We start from the raw sequence: 23,745 nt of genomic DNA on the forward strand, positions 1-23,745 counted from the left end.
TCCCGCACTGCACCAAACTCACTGATACCATCAAGTCTCGCACAAATACTATCATCAAAAAGATCAAGGAGTGCCTTGCTGTAAGTTTATTCTATTCACATTATTAACTGTTGTTGATGCAGTTTTGGTAGCATGTCGACAGTGTGGTGTCCATGACGTTCAACTCATGGACATCTATCATTTGGGATCCTTTCTTTTCCATCACTGGCCATTACATCTGGAACCCCCCTGATAAGCCGCAAGAGTGGGTGCTGATGTGTGAGCAGCTTGATTTCAGTCATATCAAAGGCAACCATAGCAGCCAAAATATCGCCCACATACTCGTTGAGACCATAGATAGGTATGACATTCACAAGAAGGTAAGTTTTTTAAATTCACTTATGCCATTTTATTGACCTTACTTTGCAGGTTGGCTGGATGACTTTGGATAACACCTTGAACAACGACACTGCCATGAAAGAAGTCAGACAGGTCTTGAACAAGGGCGGCAATGATTGGCTACCAGGTGCCCACTGCATTCAGTGTCAAGAGCACATCCTCAACCTTGCTGCATGACACTTCATTGATGCAGTTGCACCTACCCCTCAAGCCACCTTACTCAAGAAGATCCATCGTGCTATAGACAACGGTGATGATGCTGACATTGACAGTTTAACTCAACAGCTGGCCACATTAGAATGTGATCCCGAAGCCATTACCGAGGACAGTTTTGATGTGGCAGATGCTGTCGGCAAAGCACTTGCTCTTATTGAACAGGTGAGCTTCTTTTCTTGTTTTTGAGTTTTTTTCTAATATGAATATAATAGATTCGCAAATTGCCGCAAGCCAGAGCCTTCTTCAAAAAGTGTTGCAAGGAAGAGGGCATCCCCGTTCATGAGATCTTAGCTTGGGTGTGAACACGCTGGGCATCTTTATATAAGTGCCTTGAACACTTTCTCTCTCACCGCCTGGTGAGTTCTCTAATGTCTTTATTTATTTCAATATCTCTAATGCCTTGTTTTTTTTCAGGCCATCAACTGTTTTACTCTCCTTGCTGATGAGAGTCACAAAGTCCCGATGCTGCGCAACAAATCTTACAGCGACTTCAAACTTGATCAAGCCAACTGGAAAAAGATCCGACTGGTTCATAATGTCCTCAAGGTATTTGATTTGTTTATTCATTCTTTTATTTACTTACAGCTATCATAACTACAGGAGCCTGCGACTGTGCAACAGTCATTCTCCTTGGCGACACATCCCACAGCCTGGCTCATGATACCCATGCTTGAATGTCTTGCTGATACATGGCAGACAATGGCAAATGATCTCGCATATGCATCGATTGCTGATGCAATCCAGAGTGGCCTCAAGAATGTGGACAAATACTATGAGAAGACCAGCGACTTGGATGTGTATTTCATCTGTCTGGGTGAGTAGCGTTTTTTTTCTTGAGTGCTGTTTCTAATGTACCTACAGTTCTGGACCCTAACTTCAAGTTGGCCTATGTCGAGACCCGTTGGACTGATGAAAAGGTTGGGAGAGAGAGAGCTCGTTTTGAAGCTGTGGTAAGTCTTATTTTTTCAATGTATTCTACCAGCGGCTGATAATTATGTACATTGTAGTTTGATAAGTATCACAAGGCTCTCCTGCTGCCATCTACCACAGCACAAGCCAGTGTGCCGCCGAAAGCACCAGTACCACAAGCCATTTGGTATGGCCAGTCCTGGATCTGTGATGCTGTCATGGCACATCAAGCTGAAGAACTTCACATGCATGACCCCCATCACGAACTCACCTCATATCTTACTTCGCCATTAGAAGAGACAGATGATGTTGTCGTGTGGTGGGGGGTAAGTTGTTTTTTTATTCACACATTCTCAACTGACATTATTCATTAGCTACACTCGCTACAGTATTCAACACTCGCTCGTATTGCCCACGATTATCTACTGATTCATGGTAGTGCAGTTCCCTCTGAATGCGCATTCTCTAGGGGGGGAATCACATCAACCTTGCGCTGCAATGCACTTGGATCATCCACCTTCTCTGCTCTACAGTTAATGAAGGCTGCTTACCATAATGGACATCTTTTGGCAGCTACAGAGGCAGAGAGGTACGCGCAAATTTTATTAGACTAGTTACTCAATGTGTAGCTAGTATTTCGTCAATTATTTTTTGCTGTCCCTATAGAAAAATTTATGGTTCAGTTTGAGTTCGGACCACAAAAAAAATTGAACCGACTGTTGAGAACAGTTCTCAATGGTCCAGTTCTGGGTTTGATGATTTCGCCAAACCAAACCGTTGGTCTGGTTCTCGGTTCTTGTTGAAGACCCTCTGAACCAGACTGAATTGGACCATGGCAGCACTAATACCATCTGGGTTTTGGGTGCCTGTCACAGAAGCACACGGCAATGCACTGCCTTACTGGCTCTTACATCCTTTTAAGTCTTCGAAATTGTCACTGATTGGCAAATCATATATTTGTTCAGACTCCTACCCATCGCGTGGGGAGGTAAGTCTACATACTAGAGCAGCCACTTTATCAATAGAACCACACAATTATATAATCATTTTAAGCGACAATTTTCTAAGACTACTTCCCCACAGCAACTGGCAGAACTTGTTGTGGCGCCAATTGTTGGCCTTGTTTGTCCCCTGCCTGAAGGGCGCAAAAAACATATGCAAGTTGTACCCAACACTAAGTGAACCTCCGAGTGTGTGAAACGGTGGGATCCCATTTTGGTAAGTCAGAACTGTGTTGCATCATTCATCCTTAGCTATGTCTGCTCTATGTGATGGAGCTGCTCACATCACTACTTTTTTCATGCAGCCTAACTGCCGCTGCACACTGTAACTGTGTGAGATTGTTGACACCAAACAATGGAATCACCATTGCTGAGATTACACTGATGAATGTTGATTGATGTTCAACAGTGGGCTGAGAGGTTTTGAAGTCGATATCAAAGTTATTGTATGTGAGTGCCATTTGCAAGGTGTGTATGGATTGTTTAATGTGGATACCAGCTTTGACTGACAGTGACACTACTGCCTTTTTGATAGACGAGATGCTCACAGAAAGGCCAGCATGAGCAAGCAGGTCAATAACCTTTGCTGGAGTTCCTGTTGAATGAGCAAAGATGCTTAGGATACTTTGTAGCATATTGCATCACTTGTTTGTGCTGTGTGCGAAGATGCATGCACAAATGACTAATTTTTGTCATTCATCTCAGTTTTTTTGCCTTTAAGGTGATGTTCTGGTTTCTTACAATCAGCACCAGTTTGGCATTCTGTTTGCCAGCATTGCACCAATGCTTATGTGGCTTTTCTCTATCTTCATCAAGCTCCCCATTGTTGCCCTGGTCCATGGCAGTATCATCATCACCCCCAATGTTGCCTAAATCTTGCTCTGGCTCCTCGTCTCGTTCTTCATCAAGTTCTCAGACAAGCGCATCAAGTTCAGCATCATTCATATGTTGGCACTGTGTGGAGGTTTGCATTGAGAAGTGAAAATATGAGACAGAAGAGATTTGGTGCAGTTTTTTTATTCAGTCTTGTCAGAGACAGGCATTGAGTTGTGCAGTTAGGAGGGGAACAAATTTTTAGATTTGTCAGATCGTCATGTTTTCTATACAGTTAATACACATCATACACTGCATGTTGCAGTTGAAATATGTCTATGAGTAGCACATTTCTGACTTACCAAAATGGGATCCCGCCGTTTCACGCACTCAGAGGTTCGCTTAGCATTGGGTACAACTCACATATGTTTTTGCACCCTTCAGGTGGAGGACAAACAAGGCCAACAATTGGCACCACAACAAGTTCTGCCAGTCGCTGTGAGGAGGTAGTCTCAAAAAATTGTCACTTAAAGTGTTATATAATCATGTGGCTTTGTTTACATTGTGGCTGCTCTAGTATGTAGACTTACCTCCCCACATGATGGGTAGGAGTCTGATATTTGTTAAGCATTCCAACTTTGGGGACATCTAGATCCCAGGATATCCGACCATCCGACCCCATCTGCGCCAGCATATTAGTCATCGCTCCCACACAATCACATACATATTATATATTAGATTGAATGTTCAGATAAAATAATGTAATAAGCTCGCAAGACATCTGAGTATTAAACTGGAGCTTCTGGACTGCTCTAACCTGTCTACAAGTGCCAGTCACCAGTGCAAGTTGATTCAATGTTAAAATAAAATCATGTATTGTGTAAGCTCACTGGCTACTATATTTGGACAAACTTAGCTGCACCACTATATGGTTGCCTACTCAGCACTCAGCACTCACTTTATTATACTTGCATCAGAACTCAGTACTTGAGGAAGATATCTTACTCATGCAACCTACTACCTTAATAGTGCGCCTCTGGTTCTTTGTATCTTGGTAGGCAGGTTTGTTTGTTTGCCTGTTTGTTTGTAGTTGTAGTGGCTGTACCATACACTGAGTCATACCAGGTGCAGATGTTGGACTTGGAGTCTCAGAGGCTAGATATCCTAGGATTGAAATATTCTGCCAACTTCAACTATGTAGTATTCCTTCTTTTGTTTGTTATCTCAGACTCTATACTGTACTACATAATCCTGATGTATCATATTGTTTATACCTCTGTGGTTTATCTATAACACTGAGGTACAGTTCATATTTCTTTACTCGCTAGCTCTTACTTATGACTCTTCATCTTTAGACTCATGTCATAGGTATTATTAATACTTAGTGGTTTATCTCCAACACTGAGACCTGTGTCATAGTTTCTCAGGTAACAATATTTACTACAGATGTGCACCCAGTAGAATGTGCAATGTAAGTCTATCCAGCTAAAGTGAACAGGAGAATATTCCAAGTGGGACCCACCCTCAGAGATTCTGATTCTAGTATATCTGACTAATGACTCATATTGTCTTTAGTTGTATGTTAACATTGAGCAGGTTGGGTCATATGGCAGAATCAATAAAGCCACAGGCAATTTTTTACTCTAAGACTATCAATTCTGATGAATTCTAGCCACTTCTCCACCCTGCAGGTATTGAACCTGAGTCTAACAAACATCTACCCAAAGACTGTCTGGAAGAGTCTGAATTCACTACTTTGTTGAACAATGTCAAAAGATCCAAATTGAATGTCGAATCTCACACATGAGTCAATAAGTCATCTATCCTGATATTGTATTCCTATTGGCTTTGAATCCACTAGAGGTGTGCCATACATCAGGGAAAACCTCCTGTACAAACCTAGCTAAGTTTAGATCTAACTCCAATAGTTACCAAAAATTCTTCCTAAATATAGTGTTTAGCAAATTATTAATATGATGTTACAGTGTGTTACATATGAGATTGCAGTACATGTTTTTTAAAACTTGGCCTCACTAGAGGAACCAGCACTTTTATCCCCTAATAGATCAAGGGATGTGTAAAAGTGTCAGTTCTGCTAGTGAGGTCAAGTTTTGAAAAACATATACTGCAATCTCATATGTAACACTGTATAGATGCACATTTATTATTGTGTGTTGCATGCCCTGCATGGTCTCCATTTTGGTGACCTATTTGTCATTGCCCATTTGGTACCTATTGTGACATCTGTGCACTGCCATTTGTGTGTGTTGCCCATTTAATTGGTGACTCAGGGCTTTTGCTATGTGCTTGCTAATGGATCACTTGGGATTTTTCAGGTTGCATCTTACTACTAAAAATAGAGCTCATTGGGAAACAAGATGTGTAAGAACATCAAAACAATGTATACTATGTTTATAATGAAGAATAAAAAATCAAATTCTCTGCAAGGTGGCTACTAGCAAGCTTTGTCAATGAATTGATTAGCATGGTTGAATGCTACTCCCTCTCTGATAATCATGAACATAAGTTCCTTGCACCCTCTGCTAACACGCCCGAACTGCAAATTTTTAAAGTATTTGATGGCTTCATGATATGGTTGTGGATTTTGTCTATTGAGAAGGAAATAAGCCATGCCATTCCACCAGATAGCATGCCAGTCCTCATTATAGCCTACTGGATCTTGGCAGTCACTGGTGTGCATCAAAATTTTGGGCTCTTCTGCAGCCATGATACAACAATATTCTTCAAGAGCTGCTTGCACATAGACCAAGGTCATAAATATGTCATTGCCTAATAGTTCCTGGTATTGTACAGTCAGTTGAGTAATGGGAGTGTTGACAAGTTGTTTGAAGGTAAATGAGAAAATTATGCTTGTGTTATACTGTACAGCAAGGTTAATAAGCTGATTGGGGTGGAAGTAATAGTGGGTAGACTGAATGCAAGAAACACTGAATTTTTGAGTATGAGAACATTGCTACATATCACAGAAGTGCAGAAAATTTAACAGTTCTTTAATGGTGTATTGGCTAGTGCATATTCTACAACTGGTTTATCAGCTTGATGAAAAGCCTATAGAACAATAACTTACCTGCCAAAGGTATGTTCAAGGAATAATTCAAACATCTCCTGTGTTATACTATTGAGATGGATGGGTCTCTCATCATTTTTCCTGTCCATCTTAAGTCCAATCCAGTAGCTTCAGTGGCAGAAAACATGTCATTGAATGTTTCAGAATTTGAGAACAAGACTGAGCCACAGAGCCTATATAGCATATTATTGATCTGTTGATGTGAGGGTACCCAAACTGTGTAAATAACTTGATATAGTCATCAATGGCTCATTGAGACATTGTGGTTCATCAATACAAAACATGCCTCACAACAACAACACATTTTCTTCTCTCAAAACTGCTTGTGTGCATTTAGACAATGTGTATCTTGCTCTATGGAAAATATTATATTATGTTGACTAACAAAAATGAGACATGTGTCTTTACTACTGAAACTCTAAATTTAGATAATTTGAAATTTGTATTTCACATTGTACAACAACAGTAAATCAGAGAGACATGAAACTATTTGGGATTTATAGAACATATGTTGTAATTGCATAAAGTTGGGAATAACATGTGTAGCAAAGGAATGTTTGTCAGCTAGTGGAAATGCTATTTGGACCAAGTGAGGGTTGGAGAAGCTCTATGTGAAAGACACTGTTGCAGCCACAAACTAGTTGGAACTAGTCTCTACCTCTCACTATGCCAGGCCATGCCAAATCTGCTACAAAAAAATGGCAAGAAGTTCATCAAGCTCATGATTATCTTATGGCTAAGGCTGTGTCTACATATAGCATTGAGCTCACCAAGAAGCAGGGTTTAAAATGTCACAGCTCATGAACTATCTGTAGAGACTTTACACAAATAATATGGAAACAACTGGCAACTATATCAAATTATCTCATGCTACACTGGTCCAGCTGGAAGCTGGTGGAAGGATGAAAGCTGTGGCCAATGCTCTCAAGGGGTGGTTGACTGAATATGAAGATGGAGCATGTCCTTACATATGCAGAAGAGGTGGGCAATCAAGGTTTTCCACTTAGTCACCAATAGCTTCAAGAGCATGTTGATGGAATTTGCCATGCCTATTTTGGAGAAACCTTTCATAGAGTAGGAACACGCTGTAACACTTGAGCTGATGCTGGGCTCGTATTCAGCCATTTCATGTATCATGTCAAATGCCCATCACACAATATTCACTTTCCGATGCAACCTAATACATATCTGCCAAACCCGACACTTTGACTAGTGGACCCAATATTTTGGCCACATCAGACCCAATATTTTCCCATGAACTTGTCCTATCTGTGCCCTGTCTTGTCTTGCTAGCCCCACTAGATGTGTAGTTGATTATTTCGCACATTACCCATGTCGCAGCCAGCACTATTACATGTTTTCCCATAGTCCGCAGCACCTTCTGTTTATTTACATGTACATCAGAACCAAAATCTTCGGCTGCTACTTTCGCCTATAGGGTTCTGTATTTCTACAAACTTACTTATATATTGGTTTCCACATAGCATATTTATCATCCAAGTAGTAGGGAGCCATTTCCCAATGCTTTGTGGTCAAACCCGATAATTTGTAGTTCTTAGTTGATATTGTGAAATATTACCACTCTTTCTTTCCAAAATACCCATCATCATTGATAATCTGCATACCACTTGCTTTCCTGGTGTTCGCTATCACCATTCCCCATAACCCACTAAACCCAAAAACATCAGACCTGACACTTTGGCATCAGACATCATAATCATACCTTTGGATATTGTTTCTTGTGCTCAGATATTTGACAGTTTATCAATTGACTATCTACAGACTTATTCCAATAGCTAACCCCTTGGGTCGAACACACTTGTCTAGCAAGTATAGCAGACTAGGCTGTGCAAGACCACAACACATTTTTATATTGCTAGTTACTTACTTCATGTAGAATCCAGTGATTGTTGTTTCTCTACAACACTGAACAAACAGATTTGTTGAGAAGCACTCAGACTGTCTGAAAACATCTTGGGCAAGTTCACTTGATTCAAAATATGGCTGAGCTATCAATGCAAACACAAACACAGCATGGTTTGACTTTCTCAAAAATGTATTAAACCAATATAAAATTACAAAAGATTATATATATGGAGTTGATGAGGTTGGGATCTCTGCACAATCAGGCAAAGCTGAATGAGTCATTGGAAGTCATAAACCTGGGCCACAGTTTCAATAACTGGACTAGGAGAAAAGCAAATATAACTGTAATAGTGACCATCTGTGCTGATAGCACATTGAGTTCCACCAGCAGTTATATTTAAGAGCAATGCTTATCAAACCAAGTGAAAGCAAGATAACCCTGCAAATACATTGTGAGCAACTTTCCCACTTATTTCTTTCTTCACTCCATTATCTTTTTAGCACAGCAAATATAACCACATCTAACCCTTGATATACATGGGTTGCATGTGTAGGGTAGCATATGATGTGAATCTGATATGCTTAAGCATATTGAAGGAACCCTCAAGTGTAATGTGAATTGTGATCATCCACAATCAGAAGGTGGTTGTGTCCATTAGCCTTTTCTTTAATATATTTGTCAAACTCTTTTATCCACTTAACACTGATTTCTCCATCTGTCTACATCTTTGGTCAGTCATGAAAAGTAACTTCCTGGCAATTTATGGATAGGTACATCTTTGTGTACTCACACCAGATCTTATTTGTATGGCTTTTCGGAAGACTGGAGTTTAGCCTGTCAGCAAAGATGTCATCACCAAGAAAATGATGGCACCTCATAAAGAAACATCATGTAAATGTCATCTTCCAATCACACCTAGTGATGTCTCAGCTCCAAGCTGCATTTTTCAGAAAATGAGCATAACATGCTGAATAAAATTTCTAAATTCATGAAAATATTTATGGACATAGATTGAGCCAAAAGCCTGGAGGCATCTAAGGGGAATTCTTACTGTGATGCATCATTGTCCTGCTATGAAGCAGCTCACCAAATGGCTCAAAAGCCAACTCATTTGGTGAGCTGCTTCATAGCAAGACAATGATGCATCACAGTAAGAATTCCCCTTAGATGCCTCCCTGTTTTTGGCTCAATCTATGTCTATAAATATTTCATGAATTTAGAAATTTTATTCAGCATGTTATGCTCATTTTCTGAAAAATGCAGCTTGGAGCTGAGACATCACTAATCACACCATCTTTTCCTGTGAAAACTATTGCAAATCTCCTTCAAAAACTGTCATCAGAGCAGCACAACAACAGCAACAATAACTCAGCTATCCTACAACCTATTCCTGCAATACAATCTGAAATCTAGTTAGTCATTCAAAACTCAAAAATACATCCCTATCAGAACTCATCTCAGACATTCCACTGACTGCCTGTAACATGGTGCCATATACATCATCTCCCCAGTCAGTCAGATACAGGCACATACATACCACAATGTGTTCCAAAAGACTGCAGACAAAGTTTTGTTGCTTTCATCACTTTGTGAGGCTGAGGCAGCAAATGCTACACTCAAGTACTACATGCTGGAGCTTCAGGCAGCAAATGTCCTCAATGAGATGTATTGTAATATCCTATGAAGTCAACTTGCAAATCAGGAGGAAAAAAGCAAAAAGGAAAGGCAAAGAAAAAGCTGATGGAAGACAGCTTACCATGATTACTTTGTGACAAGTTTTATGAGAGTAATAGAGTTTGAGTGTAAGCAGAAGAAGGCTGCAGCTAATAAGCAGACAAGGAAAGCAGATTGAGAAAGGAGAGCAGAAGAATTTGCCACATGGAAATAGCTAGAGGACCAGCAGAAAAGTTAGAACAAAGTCCAATAAGCACAGTATCACAATGCTCTGACACAGTGGCAGGAAGAGAAAGCCAGGACAAAGGCTGAAGGACAAAAGTTTAGTGAAAAGAAACCTGCCCTTGTTAAACTGCAAGGTATAATTCCGAGGCCAAAGTTGAACATATGCAAAGATGAGGATGGAGAGTCAGCCAGTGGAAAAGAATTTGACCTTAATGATGTGTCAGATAACAGTGGTGAAGAATGATAACAATGTTAATATTTGATAGTGATAATGTACTTTCTTATGAGTCAGGGTGTGGGAATCTGACTATGCTATAGGGAGGTATCAGAAAGGTCCACCTCCCAGCTATATTTATGTTCCCTATAGCGTGGGAGGCCGACACTACTGTGTGAAGATATGGACATTTTAATTTGATGACTCATTGAGACACTTTTTTGACTTTAAGTTTGACTAATACAATCTTTATAATTCTAGTACTTTGTGTTACCTCCCTTGGCTTTAATCACTGCTGCTATTCTTCTGGGCATACTTTCTATCAATCTCTGACATTTCTCTTTGGTAATTCTTTTCCACTCTACCACAACTCTCTCCCATAGTTCAAATAGCCCCTTTGGAGAATCTTCATAGGCAGCAAGTAGTCTTTTGAGTAATTCCCAGAGATGTTCAATAGGATTGAGGTCTGGAGACTGTGCTGGCCATGATAGAACATTGATATCATGGTCTTCAAACCATTTGGTGGCCAGTTTTGAGGTATGCTTGGGATCATTGTCTTGCTGGAAAATGATGTCTTCTTCATCAACACCTGACTCCTACATGCTTCTGAGCAGACACTCCTCTAGAATGGAGACATACTGCTCTGCATTCATCCTCCCCTCCACCTCACACAAAATCCCCACTCCATTCCATCTCATACAGCCCCATACCATCAAGTTTCCCCCTCCAAACTTTAGTGTGCCTTTCACCTCTCTTTCTCCTAGTGGTTCTCCTGCCTTTTTCCATACATATTCCTGACCATCTGACCCTAGTCTATTGATTTTGGTCTTATCTGACCAAATAACCCTCTTCCAGTCCTCAATAGTCCAGTGTTGGTGCTTTAGAGCAAAGGCTAGTCTCTTCTTCCTATGAGCTGGTGAAAGAAGTGGTTTCTTCTTCTTGGTTACAGCTTTCAGGTTAGCTGCCTTGAGAGTATTTCTTACTGTTTGGGTAGAGATAGTGGAGGGGATGATGGAATTAATGAGTTTGGTGGCTTAAACAGCATTTGAAGCTTCTCCAGATAGAATAGAATGGACAATAGCTCTTTTGTCATGAGGGGTGAGCTTAGAGGGACGTCCCATATTGATATTTTCTTTATTTGGAATAGACTTCTTGATGACTCTAGCAATAGTAGCCCTGCTAAGACCAGTTTTGGAAGCAATCTGTCTAGTAGGATAGACCAGAGGAGGTAAGAACAAGGATATTATCCTTTTGAGCAGGAGAGATAGACTTCATGAGAATTATGAAGGATTTCATGGTTTAGCTTGTACTTATATAAATGTCAGATATTAAAATCAGACCATATAATTAATATGACACTATTTTTGAAATATTTAGTAATGATATTTTGTCTAGGTGGTCTGATTTATCTAAAAAAATTAAAGTCAAAAAAGTGTCTTAATGAGTCATCAAACCAAAATGTCCATATCTTCACATGGTAGTGTCGGTCCTCCCACGCTATAGGGAACATAAATATAGCTGGGAGGTGGAACTTTCTGACACCTCCCTATAGCATAGTCAGATTCCCACACCCTGACTCATAAGAAAGCAATTACATAAAACCAACAAACATTGAGACACTTTTTTGAGCCACTGTATGTGGCACTACACATCGACCTCCATCAAATCTTCCTCGTTCGAGTCTCCAATATCTACATCTCTCTGGGGTGGAGAAGATTAGAATGAATAGAGAGAACAAAGATATAAAATATACAATCTCTTAGTTTACCTTCGTTATCATCAACATCCATAGAATGACTTTCATCGTAGTTTGTATCTTCCTGCAATGATAAAAGTTAGAGCAAATTAAAACTAACCAGATGAGTGATCACATACCTGGACTTCATTGTTGTCAATTGAAACATCCTCTCCCCATGCTTCATTGATGTCCATTGGATAGTTGTTTTCAAGTACATCAAATTGAAAAACTCCCTGCAATCATAAATATCAGAACAAATTAAAACCAACTAGAGTGATCGCTTGCCTGGGTTTCATTGTTGTCCATCAAAATGTTATCTCCCAGTGCTTCATCAATATCCATCGGATAGTTGTCTTCAAGTACATCAATCAGAAGAACTTCCTGCAGTCACAAATATCAGAATGAACCATTTTCAACTTAATCAATCTCCATAGTGCTATTCTCTGAGTTCATCTTAATATCCATCATGCTGTGCTTGTTTGTTTGAGTATGTGTTGATGAATTGGCCCAATATTTTTCCGCACACTTGCCCTCCCTATGTCATGTCCTGTCATATCTATCCCCACTAGGTGCTGCAGTTATCTGTTTTCACATTGCTAACACTGTAGACCATATTATTACATGTCTGCAGTATCACATGTCTTATTACATAGGACATTGGACCCAAAAATTACTGCTACTACTTTTGCCTATAGCACTCTGAAATTCTACATAGACACTATATATTTTGCATACCTCCTACTTACCTTACCTTACCTTTCTACCTCTAAGTAGGAGGAGGACATCTGATATTAGTAGTTCTTTACTGAATTCCTGCAATATCATCCATTCTTTATCCAAAACACTCCAAAACATCTGACAGTAACCCGACATTCACTATCCCCGACATTCACTACATTCCCAATGCTAACCCGACGTAACTCAATAACCCGAAAACTATCAGACCTGACATTTTGACATCAGACTTGTAATGATACCTTCAGACTTTGTTTCCCATGCTTCAGACTACCTTTCTTTTTGTATAACTAATTATTCTACTTCCAAAACAGCAATCCCTTGGGTCAAACGCACTTGTCTTGCAAGTATAGCAGACTATGCTGTGCTAGACCACAACACTTTTTATATTGCTGGTTACTTACTTCATGTAGTACCCAGCAACTGTTGTATCACTATACTGTACCTTGCTTGTTTTATACTGGACTGACCATAACTCCCAAACTGAATTGCTGTAGCACTTAGCCTCTGGCTGAGCTTATATTGGCCTATTTTGTTACACCTTTATTTACAGTCATTTTCCTCTCAATAGGTTCGCACTTTTGCCGCTTACCTAATGATGTTTCACTTCACCTAGTACCCTGACACCTGCACTCCAAACTCCACATAGTGTCTACTGAATACTCACAGTTTTGCTATGCCAGTATACCTAATGCCTCCCACAGATAGTTATAGGCTATAGTTTTAGCGTAAACTCCTGGTTTAGATTCCCCACTTCCTACCTGCTATCCAGGAATTACTATCTATTATTGTTTGCATCACTTTCACTTTCCTCCTGAGCTCTGGCCTCATCAAAAGCTCTTGGGCTGAACATACTGCTCCTCTGTACATGCCCAGCCCATATCTTTCTTTTACATTGCTTATGTTCTCATTATCACATTATGGACCCTACTTACATACATAATACTACCTACTTGACTCCAAACAGTGCTTCAGTGCACTCTCATATATACTTTATACTTACTATTTTCATATATTGATTCATCTACCTCCCTTGTGGAATTTATTGTCCATCTACATATATTCAATGATCCAACTTGAAATCTAAACCTTCAACCTACTCCCGCATGTGTGTCTTCATTGGCTGTGCTAACATTTAAATTTCTATCTTTTGCATATTGCATATCACCCTCACATCTATCATTGCACTATTTCACTTCCACACCTTCAGCTTGGCCATGCACTTTCATGCCTCATTGTATTTTCAGCCATGCACCTTCATATCACATTGCATTTTCAGCAGCTCACTCACACTGGCATCACATTAGTGCTAACCTTCACATTTCTTTATCTCTCAGTTACCCTTACCAGTTTCAAAGTTTCCTCTCATATTTTTATTGAGAGGAATCATTCTCAGTAGCAATCCCCCTAGGCCAAATCTATACTTGCATTCAGAGATCTATTTGAGTTTTACTTCACTTCACCCTTTCTTCCCCTTTCACCTCTTCTCACTTAGCCATCATTCCTTGCACCCAGTGGACAAGTCTGTTTTCAGTGTGGGAAAGAAGGACACATTTAGGTGTTCTACACAGAGACCCCAATTCATGGGAAAGGTGCTGAGATGACCATAATGGCAGCAGTGGACAGTGTCACATTTTAATTTCAGGAGGTGTATTTTAATTTTGTTTCTATTGTCTTTGAGTCTTCACTCAAGGGGGTGTATTGGACTTAGTGGTTGATGAGCTCAACTCAGAAGGAGCCAAAAGAGTGGCTGAAACCTTAAAATGTCAGTGGTTACAAACAGTAGCTAATTTTTGTGTACTCTACACATTTGCAACAAGTCCCCATCTGCATCAACTTGCCAAAACTCCTATAACTTTTGCTGCACATCTGAACTATACTCAAGGCCAGGTGGAAGTTCTAGCACTCGAGAGCAAAAATGATATTATGCAGGCATCACATACTATTAGATCTGTATCAATACTGTTCTGGGCCAAATGGAATAATTTTTAAGTGCATACAAATATTCAACAAAACCTATTGATACACCGACAGTTTTCTTAACCTCTACTGTAGAGTTACGATCATAACTTTGCACCCTTTTGGGTGTGACCATGTCACCCTTAGCTTTGTAGGTCCTTGTGATGTGTGACCTATTCAAATTAGCTTCGAATCTATCCTATATGTTGTACTCTTGTGAGAGCTTTTTGACAAGCAAGTCATGGAGGCTCATTGTATGTGATTGGCTGCACAGAAATAGGTTGAAAATTTTTAGCAATTTTTATGTTTTTTTCTTCTTATTTTTTACCATATGTCACAAAATAGCTTCATGACCCCAAATTCAGTGTGACCATCACTTCAAATAGCTTCAATTCATCAAGGGGTGGGACATGTGACAAAGTTATGGTTGTAACTCTACAGTATCTTTTGCATCTCAAAAGTGCTATTTTTTTTTCGAAAACTCAGCAAGAAAATAATTTGCCTCTGATCCATTTGTCCCATGTCTTCATGTACTATTGGCTACCACTTGCTCTTATACACCACATTTCATGCAGTCACAGAAAAGTCATGGAAAGTCATGGTTTAGTCACACTGGCTTTTTACAGTCACCGACTCGAGTGTGCCATCCATGCACATCTGAGTTGAAATTCCACTGCGGCAGCGGACAGCAGGTGACAATGGAAGTGACAAAAACCTTTGTCACAACCAAACATTTATTTCTCTTGTTTCTTGTCCAAATGCATCTGTCTAAGCTCATAATAGGTTCTTGTGTATTATTATTTCAAATAGATGTACAGTCAACTCCCTCCTAACGCATACCTCTTGGGATAGCCCCAAAAGTATGGCTTATCAGAGAGTATGGGGTATCCAAGAGAGCCATATTCCACCGCTCTGAAGACACAAAAGTTGTACTTGCTGACATTAGTATTGCTCTAGTAGGTACTATGAAGCTATTTACGAGCAAAATAATCAGTCAACATTGTGTCCTTCATGCCTTGCATTTCAATTGTAAGAGTCTGCTGTTCAAATGACCTTAACATCACCTCGAGCTTACATGCAAATGGTTCATTGAAGGTCCCAAGGTGCTTCCTCAATGTTAAGGTAAAGAGCTTCTTAGTCACGTACCAAGTGGCACCCCGAAAAAGGACCCCAGAGACCCCTCGAGCTCAGCGCACCCAATGGTGCCAATGCCGCCCAACGGCGGTCACAATTTCAAATATCTTTCCTACAAAACAACTAAAAAAACCTCAAAAAAACATTACCTAGATACATTCCTTCCTATACATCGTTACTAATATGTCTGTAGAGAAAGCAAACACCGGCTCAGAAATCGGGCCTCCCAAGCCTTCAACTCCAACTCCAAGTGTCGGCCCCAACACTCGCAAAACGACAAGGAGACCGACACTGACGGCGGACATTGAGGCAATGGCCAATACCATCATGGATACCGAAAGTGCAGAAAACTACTTAACCACCAAACTGCTCTGCTTGACTGGCGAGCCTTTTGACTTTATTCACCTTTCGTCTATCCTCTTCCACATCACTCAAATGTCAGGCACCATCCCATTGCCGGTAGTCACCGTGATTCGGGCAGTAGCATTCCTCCTGAAGAAGAACACCGCATGTGAAATTGCAGAAGTTGCAGCTACTCGGCTCTCGGCCACATTAACATCGCAGGTGGTTGATCAAGTCATTGCGGCCATCAAACCTCAAACGGAAAGCCTCCTTGCCATATCCCAGGACATAAAGGACCTCAACCATCAGACTGGTGAGTCCCTGGCCTCTGTCATAACAGACGCAGAACGCATGCACCGCCTGCTCAAGAACAAATGGGATGAGAGGAAGGATGACATGAGGATAGCAGCTGACCGCATTGATGAGACCGTGAACGAGATTCACTCCTCTGTAGCTGAGTGTCAAAACATGTTGAAATCACTGACTCCTTCCCTAGGTACCACACAAGAACGTCTCAATCAGCTGTCAACGCAACTCTCGAGCCAACCTTCATCAGTGCCGACCTCATTGCCAATCCCTACTCAGCCGTCCTACAGCAATGTAGCAGCCTCCCATCTCCCACCATCGGTTGACCAGGCAGTTGGTCGCGTGGCCATCCGGGCACGGCAAATTCTACTGGACCCCCAGCCAGGAGAACATCTCTTTCCCCCCAACACCTCCAACACTGATATCGCAAAGAAACTTTGTGAGGCACTTTCCAACATCCGCTCTGATGACTCACCACTGGGTGACGTCAAAGCAGTACATGCCCTCCGTAATGGAGGAATCATTGTGGAACTGGAGAATGAGCAATTGGTGTTCTGGCTATGCGACTCGGTTGGCAGAACACTGTTAGAGGGGCAGTTTGACACTGCAGTGTCATTTCACAAATGCACTTACACTTTGGTCCTTGAATACTTACCCATACAGTTGCAGATTGAAAACGACGGATTCTTACGACACGTCGAAAATGAGAACGGCCTCCCCATCAAATCCCTAGCCAACATTCGCTGGATCAAGCCTCCCACTTGCCGAACACAAGAACAGCGAAAGGCCTTCGCCCTCCTGCAGGTCATTGAGGCACCCACTGCCAACAACATCCTGCGGGATGGTCTCTGCATCAACAACGAGTGCATTGGGGTACGTAAGGACAAGAGGGAGCCGATCCACTGCGCGAAATGCCAGCGTTATGGACACATAGCTTGTGCTTGCTCGGCTTCGACGGACACCTGTGGCACATGCAGTGGCGGCCATCGCACCGCCCAGTGCACCGCATACTGTACCACCAGGTGTGTCAACTGTAGCGACAACACACACACAAGCTGGAGCAGGAAGTGTCCTGAATTCACAAGGAGATGCGAGCTGATGGACGAGAAGTTCCCGGAGAATAGAATGCCCTACTACCCTACAGAATCGGCTTGGACCCATGCCATTCAGCCACCCAAGCCACCCAAGCCATCCAAACAGGCCCAACCTTCTCTCTCTCCACCCCCATCATCCCAACCTCGCCCTCCATGCCTTGTAAACGCTAATCTTCATCAGGCCACCCTCTCTTTTCACCAACGCCCTACGCCACCTCGACCTCATCCCTTCTCCTCTCACGATAGTGCCAGTCCCGAACCCCCATTTGACTTTCATGCTCAATCGGTAGCCTTACTTAGCGAGATACTTCCCCCAGCGAATCTCGGCAACCACAGCTCCCGAGTTTCCCCCACTCCCTCCACCACCTCATCTGCCTTCGTCTCCTTCGACACTCCCGACAGCTCCACCCCATCTACGACCATTGCCAATGCCTGAACGACCTGCCGACAAACCCGCAACGATACACATCTGGCAGCAAAACCTTAACAAATCCTCAGCAGCTCAAGCCTCCCTTCTCAACAATCCCAAGATCGCCAAATGGGATGTTCTCGCCATACAGGAACCCTATATAAACTTCCTGTGCAACACGAGCGCAAATCACCACTGGCATGTTCTCTACCCCACCCTGCACTATACCCAACCCCAAAGCAAGACTCGCGCCATCACGCTAATTAGTACATCGTTAGACACTAACTCTTGGAAGCAGATCCCGTTTCCCTCGTCGGATGTCATAGTCACCCAATTCTCTGGCCCATATGGACGCTGCACCTTATTTAATATTTACAATGATGGCAACTCTCAGACTACGCTAACCACACTTGACACCTTCCTAGACACCAACCTTGCCACCATCAAGACTGCCGACAGCGACCACATACTCTGCCTGGGAGACTTTAACCGACATCACCCTCTGTGGGAAGAAACTCGTAACAGCCATCTCTTTAACTATCCTGCTGCTCGCCCGTTAATAGACATCATCGCTGACTATGGTTTCTTGCAGCTCCTCCCCCGTGGTATCCCAACCCTCCAATCCACCAGTACCAGCAATTGGACTCGCCCTGATAACATTTTCGGTACTGAACACCTCGTTGACGCAATCATTTCATGTGACACGGACACATCCATGCGTGGACCCAAGACCGACCATGTCCCGATCCTAACCATCCTGGAATTGGAGGCTCCTCGCATTGAGCTGGAACCCAGACGCAACTGGCGGGCGGTGGATTGGGAGATCTTCGACAAGCATCTCCGGAGCCTCATCACCATCACACCAGCTCAACCGTTGGCGTCCAAGGACAAATTTCAACATGCTGCCTCGCGCCTCACACAATCCATCACCGACACCATCAATACTCACGTCCCATTCTCCAAGCCTTGCCCGCACTCTAAACGGTGGTGGACCCGCCGACTCACCAACCTCCAGGACCACGTGACTGAACTCAGTCGCTTATCGCATCAAATGAGGGGTCTCCCTCAACACGCCTGCCACGAGGAACTCAAGGCCACCAAGAATCTATATGCAGAAGAAATCGCCACCACCAAGCAGCAACATTGGCTGGAATGGCTTGAGGACATCGAGGGAAATGATCTGTGGACTGCCAACCGTTACGTGTCCTCTGAGCCTTGCGATGGCGGAAAGACTCGCATACCAACACTCACAACAACAGGACACAATGGCATGGCCATCAACGCGGTCACTAACGACGAGAAGAGTCATATCCTAGCTAAGTCCTTCTTCCCTCCCCCCCCTGTGGCTGACCTTGTTCCCCCCGACGCTATCTACCCTGACCCGGTAGAGCAGCTCCCCCCCATTGCTCCCGACCAGATTTCTTGCGCAATATCGAAGCTGAGTGGTTATAAGGCCCCCGGCCTGGACGGCATTTGCAATATAGTATTTAAGGAATGCGCTGACACACTGACCCCCTACCTGACCCATCTCTTTAATGCAGTCTTTTCTCATTGTGTGTACTACCAGCCCTGGCGCTGCTTTACGACAGTAGTACTTCGAAAACCGGGGAAACCCAACTATTCCGTTCCTAAAGCCTTCCGCCCGATCACCTTGCTCAACACCACCGGGAAGCTCCTCATGGCCGTAGTGGCAGACCAGTTGACGTACGTATTGGAGCACCACAGGCTGCTCCCAAACACGCACTTTGGCGGACGACCGGGCAGGTCCACAACGGACTCACTTCACCTGTTGGAGAACACAGTAAAGAATGCTTGGAGGTCTCACAGAGTCGCTTCGGTTCTGTTTCTAGATATAGAGGGGGCATTCCCCAATGCAGTGACGGCACAACTCCTCCACAACATGCACATGCGCCGCATCCCAGGTGACCTCATTTATCTTACGGAGCAAGTACTAACGAATCGACTAATGCAGCTCAAATTTGATGGATTTGTGTCGAACTGGATCCCCGTCAAGAACGGAATCGGGCAAGGGGATCCCTTGTCAATGATTCTATATATTATATACAGTTCAGGCTTGGTGGATGTGGCTAAACCATGCAGAGGCAGGGAATCGCTTAATGAACTGACATTAGCATTTGTAGATGACACCGCCTTCATCGCTGTGGGGAAAACCTTTGACGAGACTCACCACATCCTGGCCGACATGCTGGAACGCCCAGGAGGAGGGTATGAATGGTCGTGGGTCCACAACTCCCGCTTCGAAACCAATAAGTTTGCCTTAATGGATTTCTCGATGAACCGACGGAAAGAGCACCCTGCTATGACCCTTCAAGGTTCTGTTATCCAACTGACACCCACCCACCGCTTCCTTGGAGTGATTTTGGACCAAGAGTTGTGTTGGAAGGCACAGGTCGACAATGCGGTGGCGCGGGGGACTGCATATGTTTTTCAGTTATGTAGACTCTCATCTGCTGCTAAGGGCATCCCAATGCGATTGATGCGTCAGCTTTATCAGGCGGTCGCGGTGCCGAAAATGCTCTATGCAGCTGACCTGTGGTTCTCACCGGTGTATCGCGAAGGAACAGACAGACTCCAATGAGGATCAATCGGAGTCGCCAAGAAGATCTCTATAGTTCAACGTATAGCAGCCATCGCTATCACCGGAGCGATGAGAATGACTGCAATGGACCTGCTCAAAGTCCATGCTAATCTTTTGCCTCCCTCCCTCCTCCTTCAGAACTCCTGCTACAGAGTCACCATCCGCCTTGCCACCCATCCGAAAACCCACCCCCTTTATGAGCCGCTGCGCAGAGCTGCAAAGACATATGTGGGCTCACACCGATCCTCCCTCCACAAGCCCACGCACCACTTTGACATTGCCCCCAACGCTATCGAAACCCTCATTCCCTCAAGATGTTCCCCAACCTCCATGAATCTGTGGACCACCCACATAGCCGGAACAAAAGAAGAAGCTATAATGGAACATGAGCAACTTGACGAACTTATTCAAGTATACAGCGATGGATCGGGATACAAAGGGAATATTGGGGCCGTGGCAGTTCTCTTTCGTGCTGGGAAACCCCCAAGGACATTATGCTACCACCTAGGAACGGACAAAGAACACATGGTATTTGAGGCTGAGGAGGTACATACATGCTGGAAGATGAACCCCCACTAAAATTCAACCGCATGTATGTTTTTGATGGAGGTAACTCTGCAAAGCGCATGCTGACACTTGCCGAGCAACAAACGGGAGATTTACGTTGCTTCAGAGATAGTGACTACCTCCTTCCCTGCGCTTTTGTTGACACATTCGCAGGCGAAGTTCGACCGAGATCGTCGATTCCTCATGAAGACCCAACTCCTGGCATTGATGACCACCTTCCTGTATCAAGCGACACCTCTGATTCTATTGCTGCTGATTGTAGCAAAAATTGGAAGGCAGCCACCTCTGATGAAAAGAAGAGGATGTGGAGCATATTTGACGAGACTGGTATTTTTGTCAGCACATGCCGTCATGGCTTCATCCTATGGTATGCAGATATGGTATGAAGTGGTGAGCTGTATGTCATCATTTTGATGCGGCTGTCGGATGCAAGGCTAATAGTTACGTGAACAGTGCTAAGTACCCTCTCACCATCATTGCTAAAGTTCTCGAACTCCTCAGTGAACGCTCACTTGGTGCCTACGACATCGGTTGTGGGTTCTCATCCACGGTCATGGCCAGTAGCCTGGGCCCTCTTTTCAAGAACATGGACTGTTGTTTGTGTGTCGATGCATTTCACGGCTTTGCACATAACTATCGCTGTCAGACTAAGCACCATCCACTTTGGATTGACGGTGCAGGTCTTGAAGATTTTGGAACCATTGAACATATCTTTTCTGCATCAAATGCCCTCTCCCCTGTCATTCAATATGCAAGCGCTTATAATCGGCACGTGTTTCTCGACATGTTCTTCAAACAATGGGACAACGAGAAGTACACAAACCTCGCTATGATGATCTACAACAACTACTGTCAAGCCCTTCAGATCATATCGAAAGAATTGGTAGCATTAACAGAGGCTATGGCATCACTCGGGATTACTGAAGAAGACTTCACTCTATGGCGTCAAGAAGAAGTTGAGTACTTCCATACACTGGGTCAGGAACCGCCATGGCATATGTTGAGCTATTACTGAAGTATCGAGAATTGCAGTAAGTTTCTCCTTTGTTTCTAAACTACCATGCTAACAACATTTTAGGTCTCAATGCTCTGCTGTGTCGTTGCGCTTCATATTGAGTGCTCCAGCAAACTATCAATTCCAGCCACCAACACAGGGCTCATACACTGCCGAATTATCTCAGACTCACAAACTCGAAACACAGAGGCGTTACGCTTCTGAGAAGTTGGATGCCATTCAACTTGAATTGGTTGCCATGGAAGTTAAGATGGGTATTACCCACCGCTGGGAGCCATCTTCGCCTGAATACCAGGCAACCATCAAGTATATGTGCACTCGAGAGTATCACCGTGCTATGGACAATCTTCAACGTCTTGTAATCCAACGTCTATTTGAGCTTCAGCGTCTCAATGTTGCACAAACCGGTATGTTAGACCTTCTGTTTTGACCATCTATTAATTTAGTCTGCACAGCCTATAAAATGTGCACGCAGATATCCAAGAATCTTCAGACTCGTTGTCACGCCATTCAAAGTGCCGTCAAGAAGCATAACGATGCAGCATCAAAATTACAGCCCCCCGCCTACTGCTCGAATGGGCGAAGGTTTCGCACTATCAGTTCCTTGACGAGTTCATGCTTTTGCATGAGACTCGTCAGGATATCCACGACAAACCATGGGCCAAACTGGCTATTCGTGAGACCATGCGCCAACACTTGCGTATCCAATGGGCACGTGAAGAAGTTGTCCGCTGCAATGTGGAGATACGCAGGATTCACACTGCTATCATAGATGAAGACCACCACTTCTCACGCATTCTAAAGGACCTTGATGATACAGGGTCTCCATTACTTGTTGCAGCACATGATTTCTGTCAGAGGCAGTGTCTTGTTAATGCCCAGGTTCTTAAACGCATTTAGGAATCCCAACCCATGGCATTAGAAAATGTGCGCCCATGACCAATGTCATTGAGCAAGATTTTTCTCATTTGAACGTTGGAGAAGAGGCAGATGAAGATGCCAATGATGATTTTTGGGAGGATGACGCACGTACAGACATTGGAACCCTAGTAGAATTTATCTCAGACCTGCCATGTAGCCAGCTGTAGTTTTATTACAATATAGCGCACAGTGACAACCAAGGCTTAGTTCTTCCTCCGTGAGTTGCATCCATCATGATGCACAGGGACAACCAAGGTTAGTTCTTCCTCAGTGAGTTGCATCTATCATGATGCACAGTGACAACCAAGGCTTAGTTCTTCCTCCGCGAGTTGCATCTATCACAGTGTACAGTGACAACCAAGGCTTAGTTCTTCCTCCATGAGTTGCATCTATCCAACACCCTCGTAAACCACATTTTCATGGGCCAACCTCCCTTAATCCTCTTTTCGTTGGGCAGGCTCAGGGGTTTCTTATAGCTTTCAGCGCTGCTCAATTCCTTATCAGCAATGCACTGGTGATAGATAGCCCAATATAATGTGCC

The 23,745-nt window shown here is 43.2% G+C and overlaps 4 protein-coding genes across 4 annotated transcripts; 1 reads left to right on the forward strand and 3 right to left on the reverse strand.

Annotated features, from left to right (window-relative positions):
- Nucleotides 1–2,857: 2,857 nt before the first annotated feature.
- Nucleotides 2,858–3,142, reverse strand: F5891DRAFT_916680 (uncharacterized protein; the record flags this gene model as incomplete). Its single annotated transcript, XM_041373718.1, has 1 exon — nt 2,858–3,142. A coding segment is annotated over one exon (285 nt), but the record flags the coding sequence as incomplete, so codon positions are not given.
- Nucleotides 3,143–5,772: 2,630 nt separating this feature from the next.
- Nucleotides 5,773–6,288, reverse strand: F5891DRAFT_956644 (uncharacterized protein; the record flags this gene model as incomplete). Its single annotated transcript, XM_041375420.1, has 1 exon — nt 5,773–6,288. A coding segment is annotated over one exon (516 nt), but the record flags the coding sequence as incomplete, so codon positions are not given.
- Nucleotides 6,289–15,788: 9,500 nt separating this feature from the next.
- F5891DRAFT_956476 (uncharacterized protein) lies at nt 15,789–15,938 on the reverse strand (the record flags this gene model as incomplete). The annotated part of the gene is made up of 1 exon (XM_041375410.1): nt 15,789–15,938. A coding segment is annotated over one exon (150 nt), but the record flags the coding sequence as incomplete, so codon positions are not given.
- A 4,847-nt stretch (nt 15,939–20,785) lies between these two features.
- F5891DRAFT_1191479 (uncharacterized protein) lies at nt 20,786–23,183 on the forward strand (the record flags this gene model as incomplete). The annotated part of the gene is made up of 6 exons (XM_041367459.1): nt 20,786–21,247; nt 21,325–21,648; nt 21,702–22,245; nt 22,293–22,299; nt 22,347–22,690; nt 22,840–23,183. 6 exons carry the CDS (start codon nt 20,786–20,788, stop codon nt 23,181–23,183), a joined length of 2,025 nt encoding a protein of 674 aa, XP_041223431.1.
- Nucleotides 23,184–23,745: the final 562 nt, after the last annotated feature.

This window comes from Suillus fuscotomentosus, assembly GCF_016647785.1.
Source record: "Suillus fuscotomentosus strain FC203 chromosome Unknown F5891scaffold_43, whole genome shotgun sequence".
Classification (NCBI taxonomy): domain Eukaryota; kingdom Fungi; phylum Basidiomycota; class Agaricomycetes; order Boletales; family Suillaceae; genus Suillus; species Suillus fuscotomentosus.